At 37.9% G+C, this 23649-nt stretch overlaps 1 protein-coding gene across 1 annotated transcript in view; it reads left to right on the forward strand.

Moving 5' to 3' along the window:
* LOC139114487 (laminin subunit beta-1-like) overlaps window positions 1-21521 on the forward strand; it is a 60024-nt gene extending 38503 nt beyond the window's left edge. Inside the window, exons 14-25 of the mRNA XM_070676257.1 lie at window positions 2609-2851; window positions 5016-5377; window positions 6019-6195; window positions 7471-7767; window positions 8389-8532; window positions 9056-9231; window positions 9640-9862; window positions 11105-11286; window positions 12119-12385; window positions 13336-13573; window positions 14528-14706; window positions 15937-21521. Of these exons, the coding sequence (XP_070532358.1) occupies window positions 2609-2851; window positions 5016-5377; window positions 6019-6195; window positions 7471-7767; window positions 8389-8532; window positions 9056-9231; window positions 9640-9862; window positions 11105-11286; window positions 12119-12385; window positions 13336-13573; window positions 14528-14706; window positions 15937-16419 (2971 nt within the window). The 3' untranslated portion in view covers window positions 16420-21521. The remainder of the gene's footprint in view (window positions 1-2608; window positions 2852-5015; window positions 5378-6018; window positions 6196-7470; window positions 7768-8388; window positions 8533-9055; window positions 9232-9639; window positions 9863-11104; window positions 11287-12118; window positions 12386-13335; window positions 13574-14527; window positions 14707-15936) is intronic.
* The last annotated feature ends 2128 nt before the right edge of the window (window positions 21522-23649 follow it).

The raw sequence follows: 23649 nt of genomic DNA on the forward strand, positions 1-23649 counted from the left end.
TTATTAATCAAAGAACAATGGTGTCAATTGCAAACATCCCTATTGAAACAAGATCCCAACTCATCCTCTGTCAAAATTTTAATCCAATGCCGTTGCTTTCCATTGTAATGTTGGACCATAGATCCTCGAGAAAAACGGGACAGACAACTGCTGAGGTTTCTTTGTGCGATCTATCTCGGAATACAGTAAAGTTTATTTGCCAAGCGGTCCCCGACAACAATACTTCGTACTTAACACTGAATCTCATTAACGATCAAACTGACGTTCTGAATATCTACACTTTGCTCTTGCATGGCACGTTCCGAGTAATGTCACAGAGAATTTTGAGGGTTTTTTGATATTAGTCATGGTGAATGTTCTGGTAACGATGAAGATCACATTTTGGATTCAAGCCAAAGCCAACGGGAAAAAACCAGACGATAAAAACTGTGTACATTTAGCCAAAGACGCTACAGAAAACTCTTGCTAGATATCGACAATATAAGTTTACATTCCCTACCATAAAAATCTCCGATAACAACAAACATTTACAAGTTAGACAGGTTTACACTTCCCCAGTCCTGCGAAACGAAATCTGACCTTTATTTCATCTGTCACGCAACATTTGACGAAAATCAGGGAACACAAAAAATGACTACTCCATCGGAGCTCAAATACACGACCTCTAACATTTGGTACTGTTTTAGCCTAAAGAAACACCAAAGTTCGGATAAGCTACACATGTTTACATCCGCAAAGTACTAAAAAATATATTTGTAACACTGACTTTCGCTGTCAGGAGAAACTTCGCGATAAATCGGGACTGTCCATCGGTTGATGGAGTCAGAAGCGGTAAGGTAGACATGCATTTACACAAAGCTGAACGCTGTCCTCGTAAATTTGGCCGTTCACAGTTTTCAAACAACAACATTTCAGTAGTTAACATACATACTTTACCGAATCATTTGGCACTCCTCGCACAGAAAATATTCCGACGGTTAAAAAACTGCAAAAACAAGGGAAAATTCGGAGATACACGGACGATTGCGGAATGTAAACAACTCTGTGATGTCAACTGCTGTCAAGTCTGGAACTGCAGCGGTATGTGTTTTGGATTTCTATTCGAAACTGTCACTTTACAGCAACATACTGACTCCCTGCAGACTTCTAGTTGCATCGAATCTCGCTACCAATATGTAAAAAGTACTTTAAAACCATTTTGACGAATTCTTCTCAAAATAGTTGTAACACTTTTATTTCTAAAAATGGACTTGCGGGTAATCCGAAATAACTTGTAATCCGAAAACATTATTACCGTATACCCGCATGCACGTGTCTATGAACCGGACGTTGTGCAGTCGATCGGGTCCAGCTTCATTCCGTCCCCGACCCATTAACACCTCTTAATTATTCCAAGATAGATCGCACGCTGCTAATCCCATAGACCCTTTGTTCTCTATCGCAGTTGCCTGTCCCGTTTTTCTCGAGGGTCTATGGTTGGACCTATGATCAAGGAAATATGGTTATTGTGAATACAGTAAAATTAGGCGGACCAGTGGGAGATATCAACTTGTTAAAGGGCAGAGGAAAAAACTGCAATAGTTAAAACAAATCCCTCTTTTGAGGTCGTTTGTAATTTTTATGGTTATTTTGAAGTAACTCGAAGAGAATTTTGAAAATTTGTGCCGCTGTCTTTGTCTTTAAAATTTGTCCCGCTGCTTTCTCTATTGATGTGGTCTTCCTCCTCAGCTGCAGCAACAAGTAGCTGAGATCAGAATATAAAAATTAGTGCAAAGACATTGTACTGTCACAACAGAACTTCAGAAAGACCAGCAAGTTTTGTATTCGTGAAATAAAATGAGCTGAGTGTGAAAGATTAGAGATTGTTCCCCATAGCATGTTTTAAATTTCATCCCACTTACAAAGGAACTAATAATCTACTCTGGGTACTTTAAGGTTGTCTACTCAATATAAATAGGGGTACCTGTATTCATCATTATTTTCTGTAAAGTTAATTCCTGCTTCTAGTAGGTTTTGTCTTGTTCCTGCTTCTAGTAGGTTTTGTCTTGTTCCAGGGTGCAAACAACATGATATTGAAATGCACTGTGGGTAAAAAGTTGACTTCTCACCACAGCAAGAGTTTGAGATAGCGATCTAGTAAATATTTTGAACACAAATGTAATCGCTGCCATGGCAAAACGTTCTGTTTGAAACCAGCTAAAGTTATTCATCTTTTCATCTTTTATGGCATTTCTTGGATTAAATTCCTGTAAAACATAAAACTTTACTCTTGCTTCCATAATCTTATATGTTTTACCTGTAGAAACTGCCATATTGAAAATATGGTTGCAAACCTGAGACTTTTATTACTTAAGTTACGTGGCAAAATGATATTTAAGGTAGCGAGCATTGCAACCAAACTAATGTTCCTGAAAAAATTGAAGGCAATGTGATTTCTTTTATAAAGTTTAAAGTCGCTTGGGTAAAGGTAAGGTTCTTGCACCAAAAATGCTGTTAATGTATCTGCTCCGAGAACATTGTTGATAGACTGCTCCACATTTGTAATGATTTTTTGGACTGATATTGATATATAGTCAAAGTTGATGTTGTCACTGTTGGATTTTTGCAGAGAATGTGAATGTAGCGCGGCTGGATCTGTTGGGAATACCTGTGGGGCTGTGGACGGTGTCTGTAGCTGCAAGATCAATGTCATTGGAGACAAGTGTGATACCTGTACGGCTCAGACTTACAATCTCCAAGCATCGAACCCAGATGGTTGCCAGCGCTGTTATTGTTTCCTCCACACTTCAGACTGCACTCATGCTGATAATTATGTAGCTGCTGAATTGAGCAGTAATTTCTTATCAAGCAGGTAAGTATATGCACATATATCATACGGTCTTTACTCTTTCATGATCTGCTTTGGAGGAAACCTTTTTGTGTGGTATAATTTGGCCTTATAATGGAAATAAAGGGAAGAAGGCTTGAGGGAATGGAGCTACTTTCTACTCCTAATGTATTATATATCTTTCAGGTTGCATACATGTATACATGTACATACCATGATATTGACTTTACTCTGATCAGTCTTGTGCAGAAACCTCATTGAACACCTATGTTTCTATAACCCGTTGGTGATTGTCATACATAACTACAAGCCTTGACCTAGACACCGGTTCAGTGCACTGAATTTGAAAGAGACTTCCGAGGAATTTGTCAGTTTGATGAACCTTGTATGACTAAATCGTTGTGCATGGTTTTATTGGTTCACCGTGGTGTTCATGTGTCTCGTAGTCTGTTGCAACATTTTGTATGCATGAATGCTTGGTTAGACATCTTCCTAAGTGGATTTGAATCAGTAAACATATATATTGGCCATAAACGTTTGTTGAGTTGCTATGATATCTCTGTTCATCATTGTGTCTGTCTGCTGCATGACATTTTTAATATTTATGTAGTACTGCATATCCTGTATTTTTGCCTGTTTCTATTTATCAGTGTGATGAAATAGAGTCCAAAAATACATTGAGTGTGAAATGTATGTCATACAGTATCTAACTACTTTGGTGATCTATAGGCATATAATACAAACATTACCGTATTGCATGGATGTTTGGGTTTATAGGTGTGTGCATGGGGAAGAGACCAATTGACACGTCAAGCAAATGACCTCCTGCAATGGGCCTCCAACTCTGTATTCAGACATGTGATTTTATATTTTAATCAGTGCATGCAAAGTTCAATAAGCTATGTCTCAGATTCTAATATTCTTAGATGTCTGATATGTCCTTTGACCTCTTACCGCACAACTAGCCTGTGTAAGCCTGACAAAAGTCACACCATATGTAAACACTTAAGAAAAAAAACAGTAGGGGTGAAATAATTCTACTGAATTATAATTTTATTGAACTGAATATAGAATTCTGTGCTGCACAACTTGTTCAAAGCTTTGCAACATTTCTGAACATCCGTGCCTCGAAAGTACACACGATGGATTGCCTGTACAGGGCATGCATCCTTAAAACATCACATTTTCAATTTTGACTGTGAAAACTATTTTGCTTGTGAAAAAACAAGTGACTCTTTGAAGGAAGTATCATGATGATGTTCACAATATATTAAAGGCCCATGAGCTGCAACTCTGAGAAATTTGTCCAACTTCAAAGTACCTCCAATTTCCTCAGATATTCATTGCAATCTGCAAATTGAACAGTATACAACATTTGCTTGTGGCAGAATAGGGAAGAAATTGATCAGATTTTTGTTTATTTCAAATTTCCCGCCATTTTCAAAATCTTGCCATTTTGTGTGAAAAACAGAGAATTTTTTTTGTCAAAGTGGAGTGAATCCCATTCCCGTCCTTTCATTTGATTGCACCATGTTGTATTTATAAAGATTCAAAACATGCGCCTCACGCTGCTTATCATATAGTTGTATGGAGGCTGCAATATTTTGGTGCGGCACCCATTTATTATTTGTTCTACTGAAACCTCGCTATGCAGTCTACTCAGGTGATAAGTATACTTGAGTAAACATTTCGGAGTAAGGACATTTCTTTGAAATAATTTTAATCTGAATATAAAATCATGAAAATAATGTTAAAAGTTGCAGCTCATGTGCCTTTAAGGGTGTATATTTCAGTATTTGTCTCAATCAGATCCTACATACCTGAGACAATCTGTTGTACAATGTGCTCATACAATAACATATTAGGGCTGACATTGTTCTGAATGACAAAAAGAAGCTACATTCTGAAGAAAGCAATTACATGTATGTTTACGTAACTGAACTGAATTTGCATAAACTGCTCTTGTGCTGTGTGACCAGCTTGTCAGCTACTCAGTGATACAGCTGTTCAGTGTTTAAGCTATGATTCCAGCACAAGAATAAGCTTTCAGAAGAGTGGTTGTGTAACACTCTGAAAATCAAGAGTTCAGTGCTCAGAATATATACAAAATTTATAACATCTCTTTAATGTTTTTCAACGTCGGTCACCTAAGTTCTGATTTTCACACCTTTTGTCATTCTCTTTCCAGGCTAGACGGCTGGTCAGCTACTACTGCAGCAGTGATTGCTCCAACACAATCTGGGATACTTGTCCCAGTTGGCCCGTCCACAGAGACAGTTTACCTGCAAGCCCCTGCCAAATATCTTGGTGCCAAGTTGAGTTCATACGCCCAATACTTGACATTCTCAGCTTACACGATTTCAGGTCCTCTCTTGACTGTGATGGACCAGGCGGTGATCATAGAAGGCAGGAATTTTACAGCCTCCATGGTGTATGATGGCGAGCCATTCAACTTGACCTACAGTCTAACCACATTCGAAATCTTACTTCATGAGTCCAAGTGGAAAAACATGGAGACCAATTTTGAAATCCAGCTGCAAGATTTTCAAGGTATTTCAGAGGTTACCTAGACAAAACTTAATCATATATGTATGTGATATATCAAATCAAATCATTTTCTGCCTCGTCTTGTCTGTTCCTTCTTTTGTTTTCATTTATATTCAGGATGAATCAATTTTAGAACTATTTGATGTCACATCCATGATGAAGATTTTGGCTCTGTGCATGAAAAAGTGCATCCATGCTTCTGTACTAACAATGTAAAGCTAAAAATCCTATATTGGCAAAGGTCAGATTTCTGGGATTCAAACTTTACAACAAATTTGAAATTACCAAAACCACGCCCCAAAAGTGTGATTTCAACTGTGAATGTGAACCTTTTGGTCAGTGGAAACCTTTTTTGATTATCGGGACAAAAATTGTAAACTCCTAACCCTTTCACCACCATGGATTGTCCCAAACCCATTGTAATCAATGGTAAGTGCGGACCTGTTTACAGGGAATCGGGGGTGAACAGGTTAAAGAGTATCATAACTAGGATGCATCATTCCATCAGATACATAGATACATTACCTACCATATCAGTTGTTGCAAGGCACGCTACTAAAGAGATACAAATTCTGTACAGCATAGCCCATCCAGTTTGTTGCACAGCAGGAAAGAAAAATTGAAATATAATTCATTATTTCCAGCCATACTTGCTGACATCAGCAGTATCAAGATACGGGCAACATTCGATACAGGAGTCCTGGCAATGTTTACCTCAGTAACCATGGATACGTCAGTACCCATTGAGAATCCTCCGAATGGAACAGAGTTTTCCACAGGCGTTGAGATGTGTACGTGTCCCACTGCACAGCATGTTGACGGTAAGTAAATTTTAACAAGGACAATCAATCTACCATAACCAACCTCTACCACTAAATACAAAAGAGAATTATCAGATCCTGATCAAGTGTGGACTTTCACTTATGTTACTGTTTGGCATATATTCATATCATACTGCTTTGACACCTTGGAAACAAAATATAAGAGCTACACCCCAATATAAAGTATGATTATATAAAGGTACACTATTACTCTAAGCTACATGTAAGGCACATGATCATCCAGTGGCTCTACTGTAGGTATTTATTTACTGTGTTTCGTTCTCTAAATATGCAAATGTTTGACAGAGTGTGTTTGTGTATTTCTCAAATGATTTGTCCTAAAGATATCCAGGTTGGGCCATCCATTGACAATTTCAAAATCGTTTTATAGCGCTTATTGTGCCAGTTCACATATACTGCTTGTAAATGGGAAAAATACAAACCAAAGGTGTCCCTATGTGGTGCAACAGAACATTCAAGAATAATGAAAAGGTGAATGTGTATTGGTAGGGATAAATACAAAACACCAGTATGCATAACTTTTTGCTTTGTTCATAAATATGCTCATGGCTTTGCACTGTGTCATGTGGTCAGCCCTTTGCTTTGAATGGTTGTGTTTTGTAAGTAACTCAAGTCAGTTGGTCTCCATTCCATAGGTACAATGTACAGTCCAAGTTAAATGTACCAACATTTTTTAGACAGATGATATGAAATAGATACAATTGTTGTCTTTACGGAGGTGCAGATACATTGTTGAAAAGTGATGTTAGTTATGTGGAAAAGACTGAACTTCACTCACATACCGGTAGTTTGCTTATGATACTACTTACTGTTAAGTCAAATCTGTGAATGATCACAATCTCATGAGTGAAAACTATTGCAACTGAGACTGTCCAAAAAGTTTACCTGGGGTCCGTACACTGCTGGAAATTCCTTGAACATAAAGCTTTCTTGAAAGACCTGGAAAATCAACAAGCCACCCACAGTTTTCAAAAATGATGAGATCATCAGTTGTGACATCATAAAAATGGCATGTCCAATAGTATATAAAAAATGATATATTGTAAACATGATATCTGGAAAATGGTATTTTGGACCTAAACATGTCATTTAAAATTGCTGAAAAATGTCTTTGAAAGTCCTTGAATTTTAAGTGACTTTGAGTGTATAGACCCTGTTTACCTTATTCAGTCACCAGGTCACAGATTGTTTGTCTTAGAAGTTTACCTAATTTGGTCACCAGCTAGTGAGCCTTTAATCAACTTGTATTTTCAGGAAATTCTTGCGGAGAGTGTGAGACAGGCTACAAGAGACTGAACCCAGCAGCGGGTTCATACAGTACGTGTGTGGCCTGTGAGTGTCCTCCCATTGATCCATTGGATCCCAACCCACCAACGATGCAGCGTGCAGTTGATTGTGATCAGGACACAGGCGTTTGTATTGAATGTTCTTCAGGGTCTACAGGTGAATTCTGTGAAGAATGCAAGGAGAACGTCAAGACCCCAGATTGTGACCGCTGTGTTGAAGACCATTATGGCTTTGGTACTGATCTGTTTGATGGCGCATGTGCACGTAAGTGTCACTCATGACAAGCGAGAAATGATTTATTTTCCGTGAATAATTTGTCGTTGTTTTGCAAAAAACCCATCATAATTGTGTTAATGAGTGATCTTATGTCACACAAGTGCTCTTTGTACCCGGTAAATACATGGCAGCATTACTCTGAAACTTGCAATATTATTTAAGTAAAACAACATTTATGTTTTTGAATATTTTGGTCCAAGAATCAGTGTCTTTTCTTGAATATTAGGTATATTGCAATGACCTGACTTGACCTTCTTCATGTTTTTATGAACACAACAATTATGTGTCTGTAAATCTTGCAACAAAAGGACTATGATACTTGGTAAGAAGATGTCAAGAGATGATAAGATTTTAACGTAACATTTTGAATTTTGAATTTTCAATGATTTTCAGCATATATTTCATGAGAAACTTCATGACATTCAAACTAGGACAAGTTAGTGTATTTTTGTACCAGTCGTTGTGTAAAGATTATAAAGCAGAGCTGTATAGGCCAGTATCAACATGAAACAAGTCCCCTCAGCGTAACGCAGAATTGTAATATGGCCTTCCAAATACTTCAAGGAAGTTTATTTCAAGTCTTTCAAACAATTTGTTCTACCATGACAGCATGTAACTGCAACACCACAGGATCCGGTGGGGCCACCCAGTGTGACAATGAGAGTGGTCAGTGTCCATGCATAGGTAACTATGGGGGCATGCAGTGTGATAAGTGCCAAGATAATTACTATGACTGGGCTGCTGGATGTGTAGGTAAGTATCATGTCTTATCAGCAGGTTTGCTGTACGTGATTTTTTATGATGATTATTAAAGTGCACAATGGCTAAATTTAGTTTATGAAGCTTTGTTAAAACATTGAACTCTTTATCGAAATTCCATAATCTGTTCTGATTGAACATCAATGCTACAAGTGGCTTAGATGGCAGTCACATAGTTTGACATAGGCTGTTTGATATTATTTTGATTGAGGGTGGGGTGTGGTGGTAGAGAATAAACAGTCATGTCATTGTTGCTAAGTTTTTTCCAATCATGCTAGTGCCTAGTACATATGCAAAATCACCACACTCATGCACCCAAAATGAAATAAAACCCTGATTAGGCTCAACTGCTCCATGCCTCCTGAAGGAAGAACCAAATGCTCCCAACACAAACATGTTTATGGTGTACTAGGCATGGATGGAAAATTTTCAAATCTCTCTCCATTTGACTGGAGATATATCATGGATAATGAAAATCAAATAATTAGAGTGATCTCTTTCTGTGAATCTTTCATAGTTTGCGATGATTGTTACGATGTGATTGATGAAGACATGGCCATCGTTCGGGAGCTGACTGCCAATTTGACAGCGACGGTGGAATATCTAAGCAGCCAAGATAACTCCACAGAGTTGGGTAAATTCTACATCAGACTGGAGGAAGCCTACAGTGAGATGGTGACATTGGTGGACAGTGTAAGTGAGAGCGAGAGAAGCTGTAAAAGAGAATGTTACCATGGCAACAAAACCTGATGACCAGGGTTGACTCCTGCAGTGTTGGAAAGTTGCAAAAGTTGCCACAAAGTGATACACCTTACATTATTGGTGCTCGTTCAAGAATGCTGTCATGTGGTACACTGTTGACATTGCATTACCAATTGTCACTTATTTACACAGAGCATCTTTTATCTTGTGTTCATACATAGTTAATTTCTGCTTGCATTCTTGCATTCAAAATATGTTAAAAGTATCCAGTCATTTCCTCTGGAGTGTATGATCCCTGATGTATATTGGTAAACTTTATACTTCAAACAAGCAAGAATCTAGGCTTTCATGTAAAAATTCACAATTTCATGTTGATTTTACTCCTTGGTATATCTACAGATAAACTCAGCCGTGATTCAAGAGTTAGATCTGAGCGGTAGGATCAACTCCCTTAACAACACAATGCAGATCTTGCTAACCAGCCTTGCCGGTGAAATTCAAGATGGAGTCAATGCATCGGATGTCAAAGTTGACCAGGCTGCAGAAAATGTCGGCGTCGCTGAGGAAGCCGCGGTTGTGACAGATGAGAAAATTACAGAAGCCTACACAACCCTTACCAGTGGTTAGTCGATCTATCATGAAAAGTTCATTGTAACTGCAGTTTACAGTCAATCATTTCAGATGTGAATTATGTAGACCTCTTGTTGAGATTGTTCTTACCAGCCCTAAGTAGTCTTGTAGTCTTTGAAGACAAGCAAAGAGCAGATTAAAAAACACTGACTGTCATATGATTCAGATAATGCAATTCTTTTTCATACCATTTTTAAGCTATAACTTGAAATTCAACTTCACATGTCATCAGATCAGCTGCCATTACCTCTAGCTCTTTCTCGATCACAAACACGACCTGTGTCCATCCTGAAGAGAATAGTTAGAATTAAAAGAAATGTTTAATCAACTTGACCTATGTCCACATTGAAGAGTGTGGGTAAAATAAAAGACAATGTTCAGTGACAAATACAATCAAAGATCATTGTATTCTTGAACTTCTAGATATGACAGAAAGTGTGTCAAATACCATAACCGTCGTACAAAGAGTTTTCGTGTCGAGAAAAGTTGACATGTTGGTATCCTCCTAAAATCAACCATAAATAATTTCAGTACATCACAATGTGCATGTAATCTGTCTTCACTGCAGGCCAAGTATTTTTTTTCAGTTTTGCAAAACTCTACTGAACTCATGCAGCAATGTGAGACTGGAGATAATTTGATCTTATTCTGTTCTGCCTGTATTAAAATGGCACTCCGTCGTTCAAACTTATTGTAGACTCCCTAGAATATCATCAATCAGCACAACAACAAACCTTCGGGGGATTTCGGGTCAAAATCAGAAACGATCGTATAACTTCGGGATGTGAAAAATACGCTCGGGAAATGACATGTGTTTATCGATATCTCGCAATCCCCGCAGTCGCCACGTCAAATATCGACCGTTGGCGTTAAAAAAATGTGTTTTAAAAATAATACCAAGTAGGAGTGCCTCTTTAAAGATGATGAAAAACATTTAATTTGTCCCTCAATGTTTTAAGATGTTGAACAATATAACTGACTTCATGTAAACCTGTTCACCCTAATTTCCTGTAAACAGGCTGACATTCACTATTCATAACAATTGGTTTGGGCCAAACCATGGCAGTGAAAGGGTTGATAATACAAAATACTTACAAATGTAATGCCCATAGACAATGACTATATTGTCCCGTTTGTGATGAGTACATGATACATGGAGTGTGGAACTGCTGCACCACTCTGCACAAATACCAGAAAAGCACTTATTCCGTTTCCTATACATTTCACCTTCCAGGTTCCCTTGAGCAGGCACAAGTACAACTACAGGCTCTTCAGCTTGACCTGGCCATGCTCGAGACCAAAATGAGAGAGGCCACGGATGCCACGACCAGTGATGTCAGCCAACTTGAAGCGGAAGTAGCCAGTATGACGTTGATGACAGATACTGCAAGGCAGACGGTGACAGGGGCACTGCAGGTAACCAAGGCTTTGATTTGTCGTTTGTTATTTTGTAAAACTCTGTTTTGAAAGATGGTACATACCAAGAATATGCACTAGGATGATCCGCAGCTTTGTGTAAGGTTTTGCATATTGGAATTACACAAAATGATCACCACCCAAAATGTTAGAGAAACATAATTCTTTCACATTGTGTGTGGCTACGTCATTGTCAATAACTTAGTGAAATAGTTTGTAATCGTGCAATCACTTCATGTGTTATAGTATAATTTTACAAATTTGTAATTTTTCAATCCACCCTATGTTGTTTTCTACTCAGAATTATGCTTAAGGTATTTACTAAACATAATTTAATGGGGTTATTGAAGAATGAAAACAATTTCTAGTTAGCTTTCCATTCTCAGTTAATACTTTATAACAGTTGAATTCAAAACTGCCATGGCAGTGTTCAGTATATAAACGTACTGAACTGGGTAAGCAAGGGTTTCAATTCAGTGCCAAAACTCAATGTGTGAGACAGACGCACTGTATGTACAATATAAATAATTAGCTTGGGTATTATTATACATTTCAAAGTCACCGACTCATTGGTTAGTTACAGTAAACCAGCATTGGGCAACTCTGTACTGATAGCTGAACAGTTGATTGCACCTAATCTACAGCTGAAAGTAAGAAGTTTGCTGAAGCTAAAACTGTCTCTCGCACAGAGTTATATAGCACCAAATTGAAACCCACAGTAATCCCAATAGAAAAGTAGTACTGTAGGTGAATTGATCCCATTGAAAAAATTTATGTAAGTGACACCCAAGAAATCATAATTTTGCAATCAAACTTATTATGTGTCCTTCAGACTGCTCAAGAAGCACAGCTGACGCATGACAACACCACAAACCGTGTGTCAAACCTTGTTACCACGGCAGCCCGTGTGCAAGTCACCAGTGAGGATCTGGATGCCCAAGCTTCTGACGTTCTCAACATTGCCCAGACTACGAGTGACAACGCTGGTGATGCACTGGTTCAGGCCCAGACACCAAATGAGAATGCAAATACTGATGTCATCGGCCTTGCTAACTCAGCGCTGGTCAAGATAGCTCAAAGTGGTGCTATAGAATACCAGGTATGTGAAATTTCTCAGTACAACTTCTGTTTCACAGCCAAATTTGAAGTTAGGGTAGAATGCACCTCAGGGACAGATATTTAGCCTCTCAAAAAGTTGAACATGTTCATGGGCATTTTGATGTGATTTTTCAAGTATATTAGCATAAATGTTTATACAAACAACGTGAACGTCAGAAAGTATCAAAAGGTACAGCTAATGAAGTCATAAAAATAAATCTTCAGACTAGATACTACTTAAATTCTTTGCGAGCATAAGCATGTCCTAATGAAGAAAATCAAACAAGCAAAACAAAACAAAACAGACATAAGTAAGGTGCATATTGAACGAAAGAGGTTTCAGATCTAAAATCACCGACTTTTCATAGCATTGCTAAAGCAATATCACCTTGACTGAAATTGAATATACCCCATTGGATCTTTCCTTTTTCATTTGGATGTCATGACTGGTCATGAATTAAATTGAAGTTTCTACTTGCGTCTCAAGGCCACAGGCCCATATGCAAAGTGCGGGGTACATCTGATATTTTTTGTCAAGTACAAAATGAGTGAATAATGAAAAATAAACAAAATACATAAATAGGAGAATACATGTGCTACACTACGTTTTACAAGTTACACAGCAACGATTCAGTGAAAACGCAGTAGTTCATCTGTGTAAAACTCCATTCATGCATTGTCTCTGAGCTTAAATGCTCTGTAAACAAAATTACACAGACTTAGTAAATCTGGGACAGATGAACTCATTATTTTTTTATACTCATTTGACTGGGTATGTTTTAGCATTGAAGTACAGTAGGAAGGGTACTGATTTGATCTGGTAACATAATCAGTTGGGATTATCCATCTTGCATTGCTACACATGAGGTACACCTTACAAAGAATAACCTGTTGTCGTAAATTAAACACATGGGGACTAACAATGTGTTGATTAATTTCTCCTAAATGAAGGGAACTGAAGCGCTTGAAAATGACATTGGTATTGTGGAGGAAGTGGACGATGCCGCCAACTCAACAGAAGTGGTTCTCTCGGAGATCAGCTCCACCATAGAGGATGTCGGCAGCCAGTACCAGAGGTCGTTGACTGCGCACGCTCAGAGTACAGCCGCGCAGGACCTCTCGGCTCAGGCTTTCACTGCTGCTGAGGAGATGCTGACAACGTTGCAGAATTTCAATGATATTGTTTCAAGTAAGTGTGACCGTAACCATCACGGCTGATGTAAATTCAGCCCTTTGCCTGCACATTGGTGGGATATATAGGTTGAGCCTTTTACCTTATACATGTATGGTTGGACCATACCATTTGCAACACAATTGGGTTTTGCCAAGTTGTCGGGATAGGATAGTTTATGTGAAACAATCTGTTCAGCATGAGTTGGCTTGGTGTGTATGATTTTTATTGTGGCCAGGTGAAATCCCTAGTGTTTGAATTGTTCAGTCTTTGATGTGTCATATTCATTTCCCAACATTTTATGTCAGCAGCAGAAGACCAGACCCTTGATGGCTTGAAGAAAGAACCACCTGCAGCTATCACAAACAATTCCCACGCACTTAAATTGTAGACCTTGAACACCATGGTATCACACTAGTTTAAGTTACCATTGGTCTCAAAACTGAAAGACAAACTAAATTTGCTCAAAACTTTGCACTTGGAAAGTTTAAATTATTTTCTTTCTGGTACAAGAATATAAATCAGGGCCACCATGTAAATTCTTTGTAAAGAGAAACAAATTTCCTACCCTCAAATGAACTTTGAAATTCAAACTGACCACAATCCCTGTGTTACCTCTTGGGGGAAAAAATTAAAGTTTTTCAATTTTTACCAAAATAATAGGTCAAAACTTCAGAAGGGCTTCAAAATGAGCCTGGATGCACACAAGCGGTAGACTAGAAAAGTAGAGAAAATATTTGATAGTCCGAATATCTGTCCCTTGTGTGCATTCTACCCAAACTGATAGGCACAGATATTGGTTAGTAGCTTGGTTAGTGTAGCATATTTTAACTCTGCATCAGTAAGGTATTATTTAATGTATTCATCCCCTGAACCCCCTTTGACTCCCCAAATAAGGCTACCATGCCACCCTTCAAATCAAACTTTTGATCTAATTTTAATGCAAATAAAATCATAATGTTGTCCACGCAGGTGTGGAAGAAACAGCAAGCCAGGCACTTAGCACGGTGGCCGCAGTGGAGGAGTTAAGTAACAGTGCCAAACTAGAGGCTGATGCCATACAGACCGGACTGGCTGACTCTAAAAGCCACGCGGATGATTCCCTGACCACTGCCAGACAAGCGTTTGATATGGCTGAAGATGAAAGAGAGGTAAACCCAGGGTCTTTACAACCCATTTAGTGTGTGGAACCCTGCCATCTCATTCATACACCCCTTTCAACCTGTGCTTGATCCTATAGTCCTATGTATAACCCTACCATCCCATTCTTACACCCTTCTTGAGCACTTAACCCCATTCTAGGTCTGTTCATCCTGTGCTCATCCCTCTCTTAATACTTTCACTGTCATTCCATTCTCAGACTGTGTCATTGCTGCATTCTTCTGTTGAATAAAAATTCCAAGGGTGTTTGGCTTAGGTGCCATAAAAGAGTATTCACTAGCCATTTAAGGTAGTAGGCGCCTCAAAAGTGAAAGACTTAAACTTTTACTCAAACTTTCCTCAATGAAACTTTCAACCATTCTTTTGCCAAATCAAGAATAAAAATCAGGGGTCACTGCACAAAATTTGGTATCAGAGAGACAAATTACCTACGACTTCCCAATATTGAAATTCAAAATGGCCACCATCCCTATGTTAACTCTATGGGTAAAAATAACATTTTCGATTTTCGAAAAACTAAGACAGCAAAAACTTTTCTTACGCCAAGAGCTTTTAAATAAGTCCCCACAAGTGGATGATCAGGAAAGAATTGATAATATTTGGAAGCCCGAATACAATTTATCTGTCCCCGAGGCACGTTTGACCTTTAAGACTATGATGGTTGTTAATATCAGATTGATAAGACTTTCAAAGGAAGGATAAAGATTAACACTGTGTAGTAGCCAGTGTCAGTGAGAACTGATGTGAGGAGCTGGTATTGAGAACTGGGGTTCTAAGTTGCTTGTACTCAGCCACAAAGCAGTTCTGAATGTTTGTGTTAATGTGTTTGAAGTAACTGCAAAACTTGTGAAAATTTCTAAATATATTTCAGCAATTTCTCAAAATGGAACCGCAGTCAAAAATACTGCTTGATGGCACTTGTTAACATGCACAAATACAGGCATGATTTGCCACACTGTTGAGCATGGTGATCGTCAAGGTGTACCAGTCCTGTGTTACTTGTCCTATCTGAGGTAGGAGTGGATCTGATCCTTCTGTATCCTGTTGACAGAACACAACTGTCTGGTGAGAACAATCCGTGCTGTCAGTCTGACCAATAATGGTTTCTATCTAAACGTCATGTTCAATGAAATTACATTCTTTGGTATAAATGTTTCTAATACACAGAATAAAAAATGCACAATGGTGATGAACAACTGCTTGTTTTTTTATCCATACAGAGTATAATTCCTGTTCATGACAGAGCCCTTCTTCTGGAAGAAGAGGCAGCAAACAAACTGACCAGCACCCCTGCCATGGTGGAGTCGGTGAACACGATCAACGAGACCCAAGTCTTCCCCCAAAAGGCTGTGTGTGAAGGCTACAACAGCACTCTCTTCCAACTGGATCAGACCGTTGACGAAGCCTCGGAGCTATCATCTCAAGCAGTGACCATGTCCTCAGATACCAAAACTGACCTTGATCAACTCCTAGTGGACCTCGCCAACATTGGGACAATCGACACTTCTCAGCTTGCAGCGTATCAGGAGCAGATAAGCGCCGACCAAGCTACGTTCACAGAAGCCAGTCTCGTGTCGACAGTGAACACGCTGAAAGCAGCTGTTGAGGAGCAGGATGTTTGGCTAGAAAGGACTAGAGCAGAGTTGGATTCACTGCAGTCACAGGTAGATGCTCTGGAAAGTTTCAGAGTCACCACAGATTAGTTCAAGCTGTACCACCCTCTGTAGGATCAAATTAAATGGAAGCTTCTAATGATGAAAGGAGCATCGAGTAGGTATTGCTTGGTAGAAGATACCAAATAAGGGACCAAGGAGGGGATAAAGAATAGTACAGCAAGCACAGCTGATCAGAAGTAATTTTTTATTGTAACTATAGATTCAAAGACTATTTTCATTGAAATGTTGCTGATTTCTTTTTCGTACACTCTGTGAAAATTAATAAGCTTGTTGATTCTTGATTTAAATTGTAAAAGTGCAATAATTTTTGAAATTTTCAATGAGAGATTTTGAGAAATATATAAAAATATTTTGGGAACAAGGCTGCATGGAATTCATATGCTATAACGAATAAATTCATTGTCGTATCACTGCTGTTAATGCCCGGACTGGGGACTCGACCTTCTAGAAATTGAGTAGTTGAATTTATTTTTACTACTTTTCATTCCTTTCATGAGTCACACAAGGGCAGATTTAAGAAACATACATCATTTTAAGAAGGAATAATTTGTGGAATGCCGACACTGACTTGGCGGTCATACTTACACTAGTTTGAAAGATCTGAGCTTCATCAAAGACAAAAAATTACATAAAGAATTATTTTATTCCTAAATTTATCCTACTTCTTCAAGACTTACCTTTATCATAATCCACAGTGATAGGTAAATTTGATTATAAATTAGTGAAAATTGTTATTGATTTATTTTGTTTGTTATTGCAAAGAATTTTATACTATTTGTGATGAGAGATGAAAATGTTATCAGTGGGGCATTGAAAGTTTGTTCTAGCATTTAGTGTTTAAATTTAATTCATGGATTTTAATTCATTGATTTTACACGCTTCACTGTCTAAATGTCTGATGAGCAACGGGATGGCTACAGAAAATGAACACCATTTTGTTTGTCATATTTATTAAACTGTCAAATGCAATCACAAAATTTACAAAATCAATTAGGTTTTCTATTCCATCTGTCAGAGTGAGGCTGTTTAGGATAGACAGCGAGATATTGTCTAGTTCTAGCTGACTCCTTACGCGTTCAAACCCCCAGTAGCTGTAAACACGGTGACAGCCAGTCTTTCATATTGCCTCCATTGTGTGATAACTCACAATGTTGGGTCATTGACTTAATCACATGCAGACAGACATTCCAGTGTATGCTTTTATTGAATTTATCATGATCAAAGTACCGAGTCTTAATCTACCCTGAAGCTGTTCCATACTTTGCTTGCCAAAACACTGGGAACATATCATTAATTCGTGAAATTTGTGACTTTGTCTTCAATGCTTCAAACTTTGCTGTGCATAAAATACCAAAATCGAAATTCTGAGGGAAGCAATTCTTTTCGCCAAATATTTATATTACGGGAGAAGAAAACGCTAAATTTATGTCCAGGCTTTTTGTTCCTTGATGCAGGCACTGTAAAGAACCTTTCTGACACTAAGAAACAAGATAACTTTGTTATGCATCATCATGATTGTCTTCCACCAAAGAAAGAGATCAAAGTGCCTTCAAGTTTTGAAACTATTATTCTCATAAAGTTCTGATGTTTATATCAAGCAGATTTCAGAGTGTATCAAAAATTTATACCGTGTGAGTATATGTCTTCTGTGATGTGTTAAAACATTTCTGTGAAAATTGTTATTTGCTGTGACCTCATTTCACCTCAGTATTTTCTTGAAGATTTTGACTCAATAGTCTTCTGTAATCTGCGATGGATTTGATGATTTTTAAACCTTTCATGAGTGCACTGTTGCATAACCCTTTGAACTCTGACCTCTCTGGCAACTTACAAGGTCATGTTGATAGTTTCTGCTACCCTGAATGCAAAGGTGTGACAGTTACTGAGTAATAGGTTTCTGACTCTTGAACATTTGCATGGGTTCAACGTTCTTCAGGTGAGGGGCAATTTTCATTCTCATGTACAACATTTCTGTACACTTTGAACAAAATTTTGAAATTTCTTGAAATGTCTGTGTTTCCTTGTGTTGTTCAAGAACTTCCTTGAGTTACTGACATATCAATGTGTCTTGGCTGGTATACTGGTGAGAAATCAGGTATTTTCATAATTCTTCTCTGGGCTCAGGGCTTGGTGGACTTTATAGCTGTGAAGTTCGACTGAGAGGGCAGTCTTTTAGCAATAGTGTCTTCTTTGTATGTTTGGTGGTATTCTTTGGTCAGAACGTCTCATAACATATGTACTATTTCACAACACGATAATGAAGAAGTATTCTCTGAAGTTAGTGATGCTAAAGTTTGTACAATTATGACAGAACATTGCAATACTTATACTGTGTATCAGGCCAAGTAAAAGGACAGTGGATGTTTCAAAAAGATTTTTTGGTAATGTCAACTTGCTTGTTCTACTCCCCAAAGCATGTTTAAATTCACTGTATTTAACTTGTCAACTCGGCCTGTTTATGTGTAAATTTGCATTTTCATTGTTGACAAGTAAATTTTAGTCTGCACTAAAATTCAAGCAAAATGATAGAAATGCATTTCTCATGTCAACAGTGCGTTTTACACACAACGCATTTTACATGTAGGTGGCTGCCTTGATAAGCTAAGCAGTGGGTGCTTCAACATGTTTTTTAGAGAAGAACAAGAATTGGTTGTTGACTCATGCACACGCACAAAATAGTTAAAAAATCATCAAAAATTGAAGCCATGGACCCTTCAAATTTCAAAAAAGAACTCTTTGTCCAGCACTCACAATAGATTTTGTAATCTGTGAACTTCTGAGAAAATTCATGCGTCATGTCTACTCTACCAGTACTTGCCATCAGTCCACCCGTCCTAGTCATCCAATTATTTGTAAAACCAACTGTGTCTAATAATACAAATTACAAATCTTGCAGGCGATTGGCCAATTAAAAAAGACAAAACTTCAAAAAAGTTCACTGCGATAATTCTACTTCAGAAAAGAAATCTAGTCTTTCAACTCACTTAAGTATTTTGTAGGGTTGGTCTTCAGAAATCAAAAGAATTCCAGAACATCATGAAATTACAGAGGTTGAAAATCAATTAAGGTTGGATTATTTTATAAAAGCTAGAAAAGGATCAATTTGTGATTTATACCCACCAAAAACTTACTATCAAATCTCAGCACAATATAATGTAAAATAGACTTCTTAAATTTTGATACATACACTGTAACAAAGTATGAGGAAAAATTAATTGAAAGACTGTCCAACATTTTTTATATAAAGAAAGTTCTATCTTGTGCATGTCTAGAATATCAACAGTATGGTAACACCATTTGATTTACAGTTTTTGGACGGATATTTCTTAAATAACTGCTCTCATCAGGTATAGCGATTTGATTTGAAAGGTTGAAAGCTTTTACACTGCTAGGTAACAATTTTACAGTCATTAGAAATGTACATGTGTGTAAATCTAATGGAAAACAGGTGCTTTACAATCATTTCCTTATGTTAAAGGGTCAGTCACTACTTTCATAATTTTATCTCCATAAAAGTTTTTGCTTTCTTATTCTTTTCCTTCAAGTATGTTAAAATGCAGAGTATTGGCCTTTTCAACACAAGATATTGTTGACAGTATATACATTTTGTTTTAGTTGACAAATGAATGTTAATTAGTCTGGACTAACACTCCGTCATCAACTTGTGAGTAAATTGCTCCTCAGGGACAGATATTCCGGCTCGCTAATGTTTTCAATATTTGTCTGACCTACCACTAGTGGGGGCTCATTTTAAAGCTCTTCAGGTGAGAAAGAAATTTTACAGTCTTAGTTTTTCCAAAATAAAATTTTACTTTTCCCCATAGAGTTAACACAGGGATGGCGGCCATTTTGAATTTCATACATATGTCAGTGCTAGGTAATTTGTTTCTCCAGTACCTAACTTCGCATGGCAACCCCTGATATTTATTCTTGATCTGGTAATAGAGTGGTTGAAAGTCTCATTGAGGAAAGTTTGAGCAAAAGTTGAAGTCTTTCACTTTCGAGGTGCATACCACCTGAAACATTTGTCATTTATTACACACATGCAGGCTGTGTTGACAAGAGTGACACTACGCATGAGTTTCAGAGTTAGAACAGGAAACTGTATTTTACCAACAAAACACAAAAGATGAAAAACAGTCACACACATTCAGACATTTTCTATCTCAATATACTACATTCGTGCTATCTGTGCCTTGATATTGTATCAACACAAAGCAATATTCTCTCATGCAAAATTAGGACATTGTGTAATCACTTTAATATATATACTCTTGGCTATTAAAGGAAATTCTGATGATCCTATATGTAAAAAAGAAAATGATTAACAGATAAAAAAAATCACCTTGACATTTTTAAATGAAGCTGAAAGATAACTCTTAACCAAATATTGTATTTTTATTCACACCAAAGTACATTAATGTATATTGACTTCAGGTGTACATGATATTTATTGACTCTGTCCTGGTGTGCATGTTATTTATCGAACCTTGGTGTTTATTTATATATATAGTACAATATTTATTGCCCTGTGTGTGTATATATAGTGAGATCATTTTACTTATTTTATACTCTATGCAACAATTTCTTAAAAGGTACTATATTGGTAAAAGTAATTCCCTTTTATACAATCTACTATAATACCTATTGTCAAAACTCTCCTCACATTTTCAGCTTTTGTACAAATTGTTCACTTTGTGTCCTGTCGTAAGATACATATCTGATTCGTTAATCATCCATGTCTCTTCCCTGTAAGTTCTCTTGCAAATTGATAATTGTATCATGCTTTCAGATAGACTACACTACCCAAATACAATGAGGTTAGCCAACCAATATCGGACCAGCAATGTCCATTAGCCAGTTACTATTTGATATTGCCCTCTGCTTAGATCAAGCCTAGCTCATTAACCTTTACTGTTGTTGAAGGCTCGTTACTTTCATTGGATGTAGAATTTAGCAGCAACTTTAAATGGTGCTGCCTCTCGCTGTCATTTGATAATTTTTACATTTTTTTCCTTCACTGTGTAATGCTGCGTGAATATATGTAAGCATGGGCAACTTTAATGAATTTTTTTTTGAATTTGTGTAAATCAAAATAATTGCAGAATAAAATAAGATTGTCACCTTGATTCTGAGTGATTGTGTCATCCTTGGCACTTGGAAGTTAAAGAACACTGGTGTGCATTAGGATGTGTCATTGAGTTAGGATGCGCACTGTAAATACTGGAAATTTGTACATTGGATTTTTATAAATAAAATTACACTGTACTAATTAATATCGTAATTGATCTTACAAAACTATTTAGAATGTTTACATGATAAATGATGAAGTTATTCTAGTCTTTATCAAATTCATTATAGCATGCAATTACGGTTCCTCAAAGATTCTGCCACAGCCAGTGCCAACCTCTTCAGTTTCAGGAACCCAGTAAAGAAAGGCTGATCGAACAGCGCCATCAGTGTCAGAAATACCGTCAAGGACACTTATCCTTGGTTTCAAAGTGATCAGGTTTTCCATAGTTTCGAGAATAAGAAAATGAAAGACAAAGATGCTCAAAGGAAAAAAATACTTTCATGTATAATAAGACTTCCAGGTCAAGTAATTCCCAAGTGCGCATTCCACCGTCACTTGGAGAAACTTGCCCTTGAATAAAATAAGTTTCAAAAATTATGTAGCAAGTAAGTGCTGCCTCAGGAAAAGTGTTTCAACCAAAATGGGCAACGTTGACCATAAACGTGTGCGTACTCAAATTTCACCATTGTTTGAAAAAATGCCGATGCAGTCATCCTTCGAAACCCTCAAAAACAGATTTAAAAGATTGCAGATTTGTGAAAAGAATATTTCAACAACATACCAATTTACCAATGCAAATATCATTATCATTTATGGAAGACCGGTCACGACATGCGACATGCGAGTTTTTAAAACTGCGATCTGCGGTTAGGGTTAGGGTTAGGGTTAGGGTTAGAGTAGGGGTTAGGGGTTAGGTTTTCTCTCGTAAAAAGCCTATACTTCGCTATCAACCCTGGAGGTTAGGCCAAGGGACAGAAAAATTGTAACGGCATAACTTTAATAGGGTTAGTTAGCGTTAGGGGTTAGGGTTAGGGTAGGGTTAGGGTGAGGGTTAGGTCGCAGATCACAGTTAAAGACGCAGGTCGTATGTCGCAAGTCGTGACCGGACTTCCAATACATGTCGGAGTCCTAACGTGGCCGTTATTTCTCCCAGGGTGTATCCATTGTAGAAGTATGCAGAAATAAGCTCGTCTCTATTTCTGTAATCCATCGTTAGGAGGAGAACGAAATGACATGTATGCAAACGCCCTATTAGTTTTGCAACTCGCATGTCGCAGTTTAAGTACTCCCAGGTCGCAGTTTAAAAAAAAACTCGCATCTCGCATGTCGTGACCGGTCTTCCATAATCATGTGAACTTCCGAACGTAAATAGCATGTTTCAGAGACGAAAAATTCTCAATAATTGACATGTACCAAAAGGGGAAAAGTTTGGACCAGTACTTGATTCTTTTAATTTTTAGACGATTTTCACATTTTGAAGCTCATTTGAATATTTTTCGGCTAACTATTCATGACATAACTCCTTAACAAATATCATCGATGAGTTTATGCACATGGCAATTCGTCAGTATTTTGGTGTGGATCGACAGCGTCTGTAGCCCGGGTAGACTGAAAGATCCGTCGCTCGGAGGCGCTCTCTACGCTTCCCGGGGTCTGCGTCTGTGGTGTCAGACCACAATATATCTGTGCCACACCTGATAAGCGTTGACCTGTCACCGGGACCTGTCAGTGTTCGGTCGGTCGTGCAGCCAATTTTAAAACGCTGCAGAGGACTGTCCACGGTCTAACTTCACCACGCATATTGTCTTCACTCATTTTCATTCCCAGAGCCGGGCATATTGCTTTAGGGCGAACGTTTGTGGGCGAGGCAAAGTAAGAAATAGTTTTCATCGGTAAAAGGTTCGATAATTTTCCTGCATCGGGGTCTAAAAAAACGGAGTGTCTATTGACACCCGGGTGTCAATAGCCAGGAGCTGCCCTATATGGCTATTGACACCCCTCGACCCGCGACCCTACTCGAATACCTTCAGAACCGAGCTAAGTTACGTTGTTCATTTCTTGTTTCAGACAAGTTGATGCCCACTTTTTTGCTGTCGTGGGTAAAGCTTTAATGGGGTAAAGTAACTGTGTAATGTTGTAGAATCATATCGACAGCTCGGGGTCAATAATTTTTTTCCGCGGGC

Source organism: Ptychodera flava, chromosome 16 (assembly GCF_041260155.1).
Source record: "Ptychodera flava strain L36383 chromosome 16, AS_Pfla_20210202, whole genome shotgun sequence".
In the NCBI taxonomy this organism is placed as follows: domain Eukaryota; kingdom Metazoa; phylum Hemichordata; class Enteropneusta; family Ptychoderidae; genus Ptychodera; species Ptychodera flava.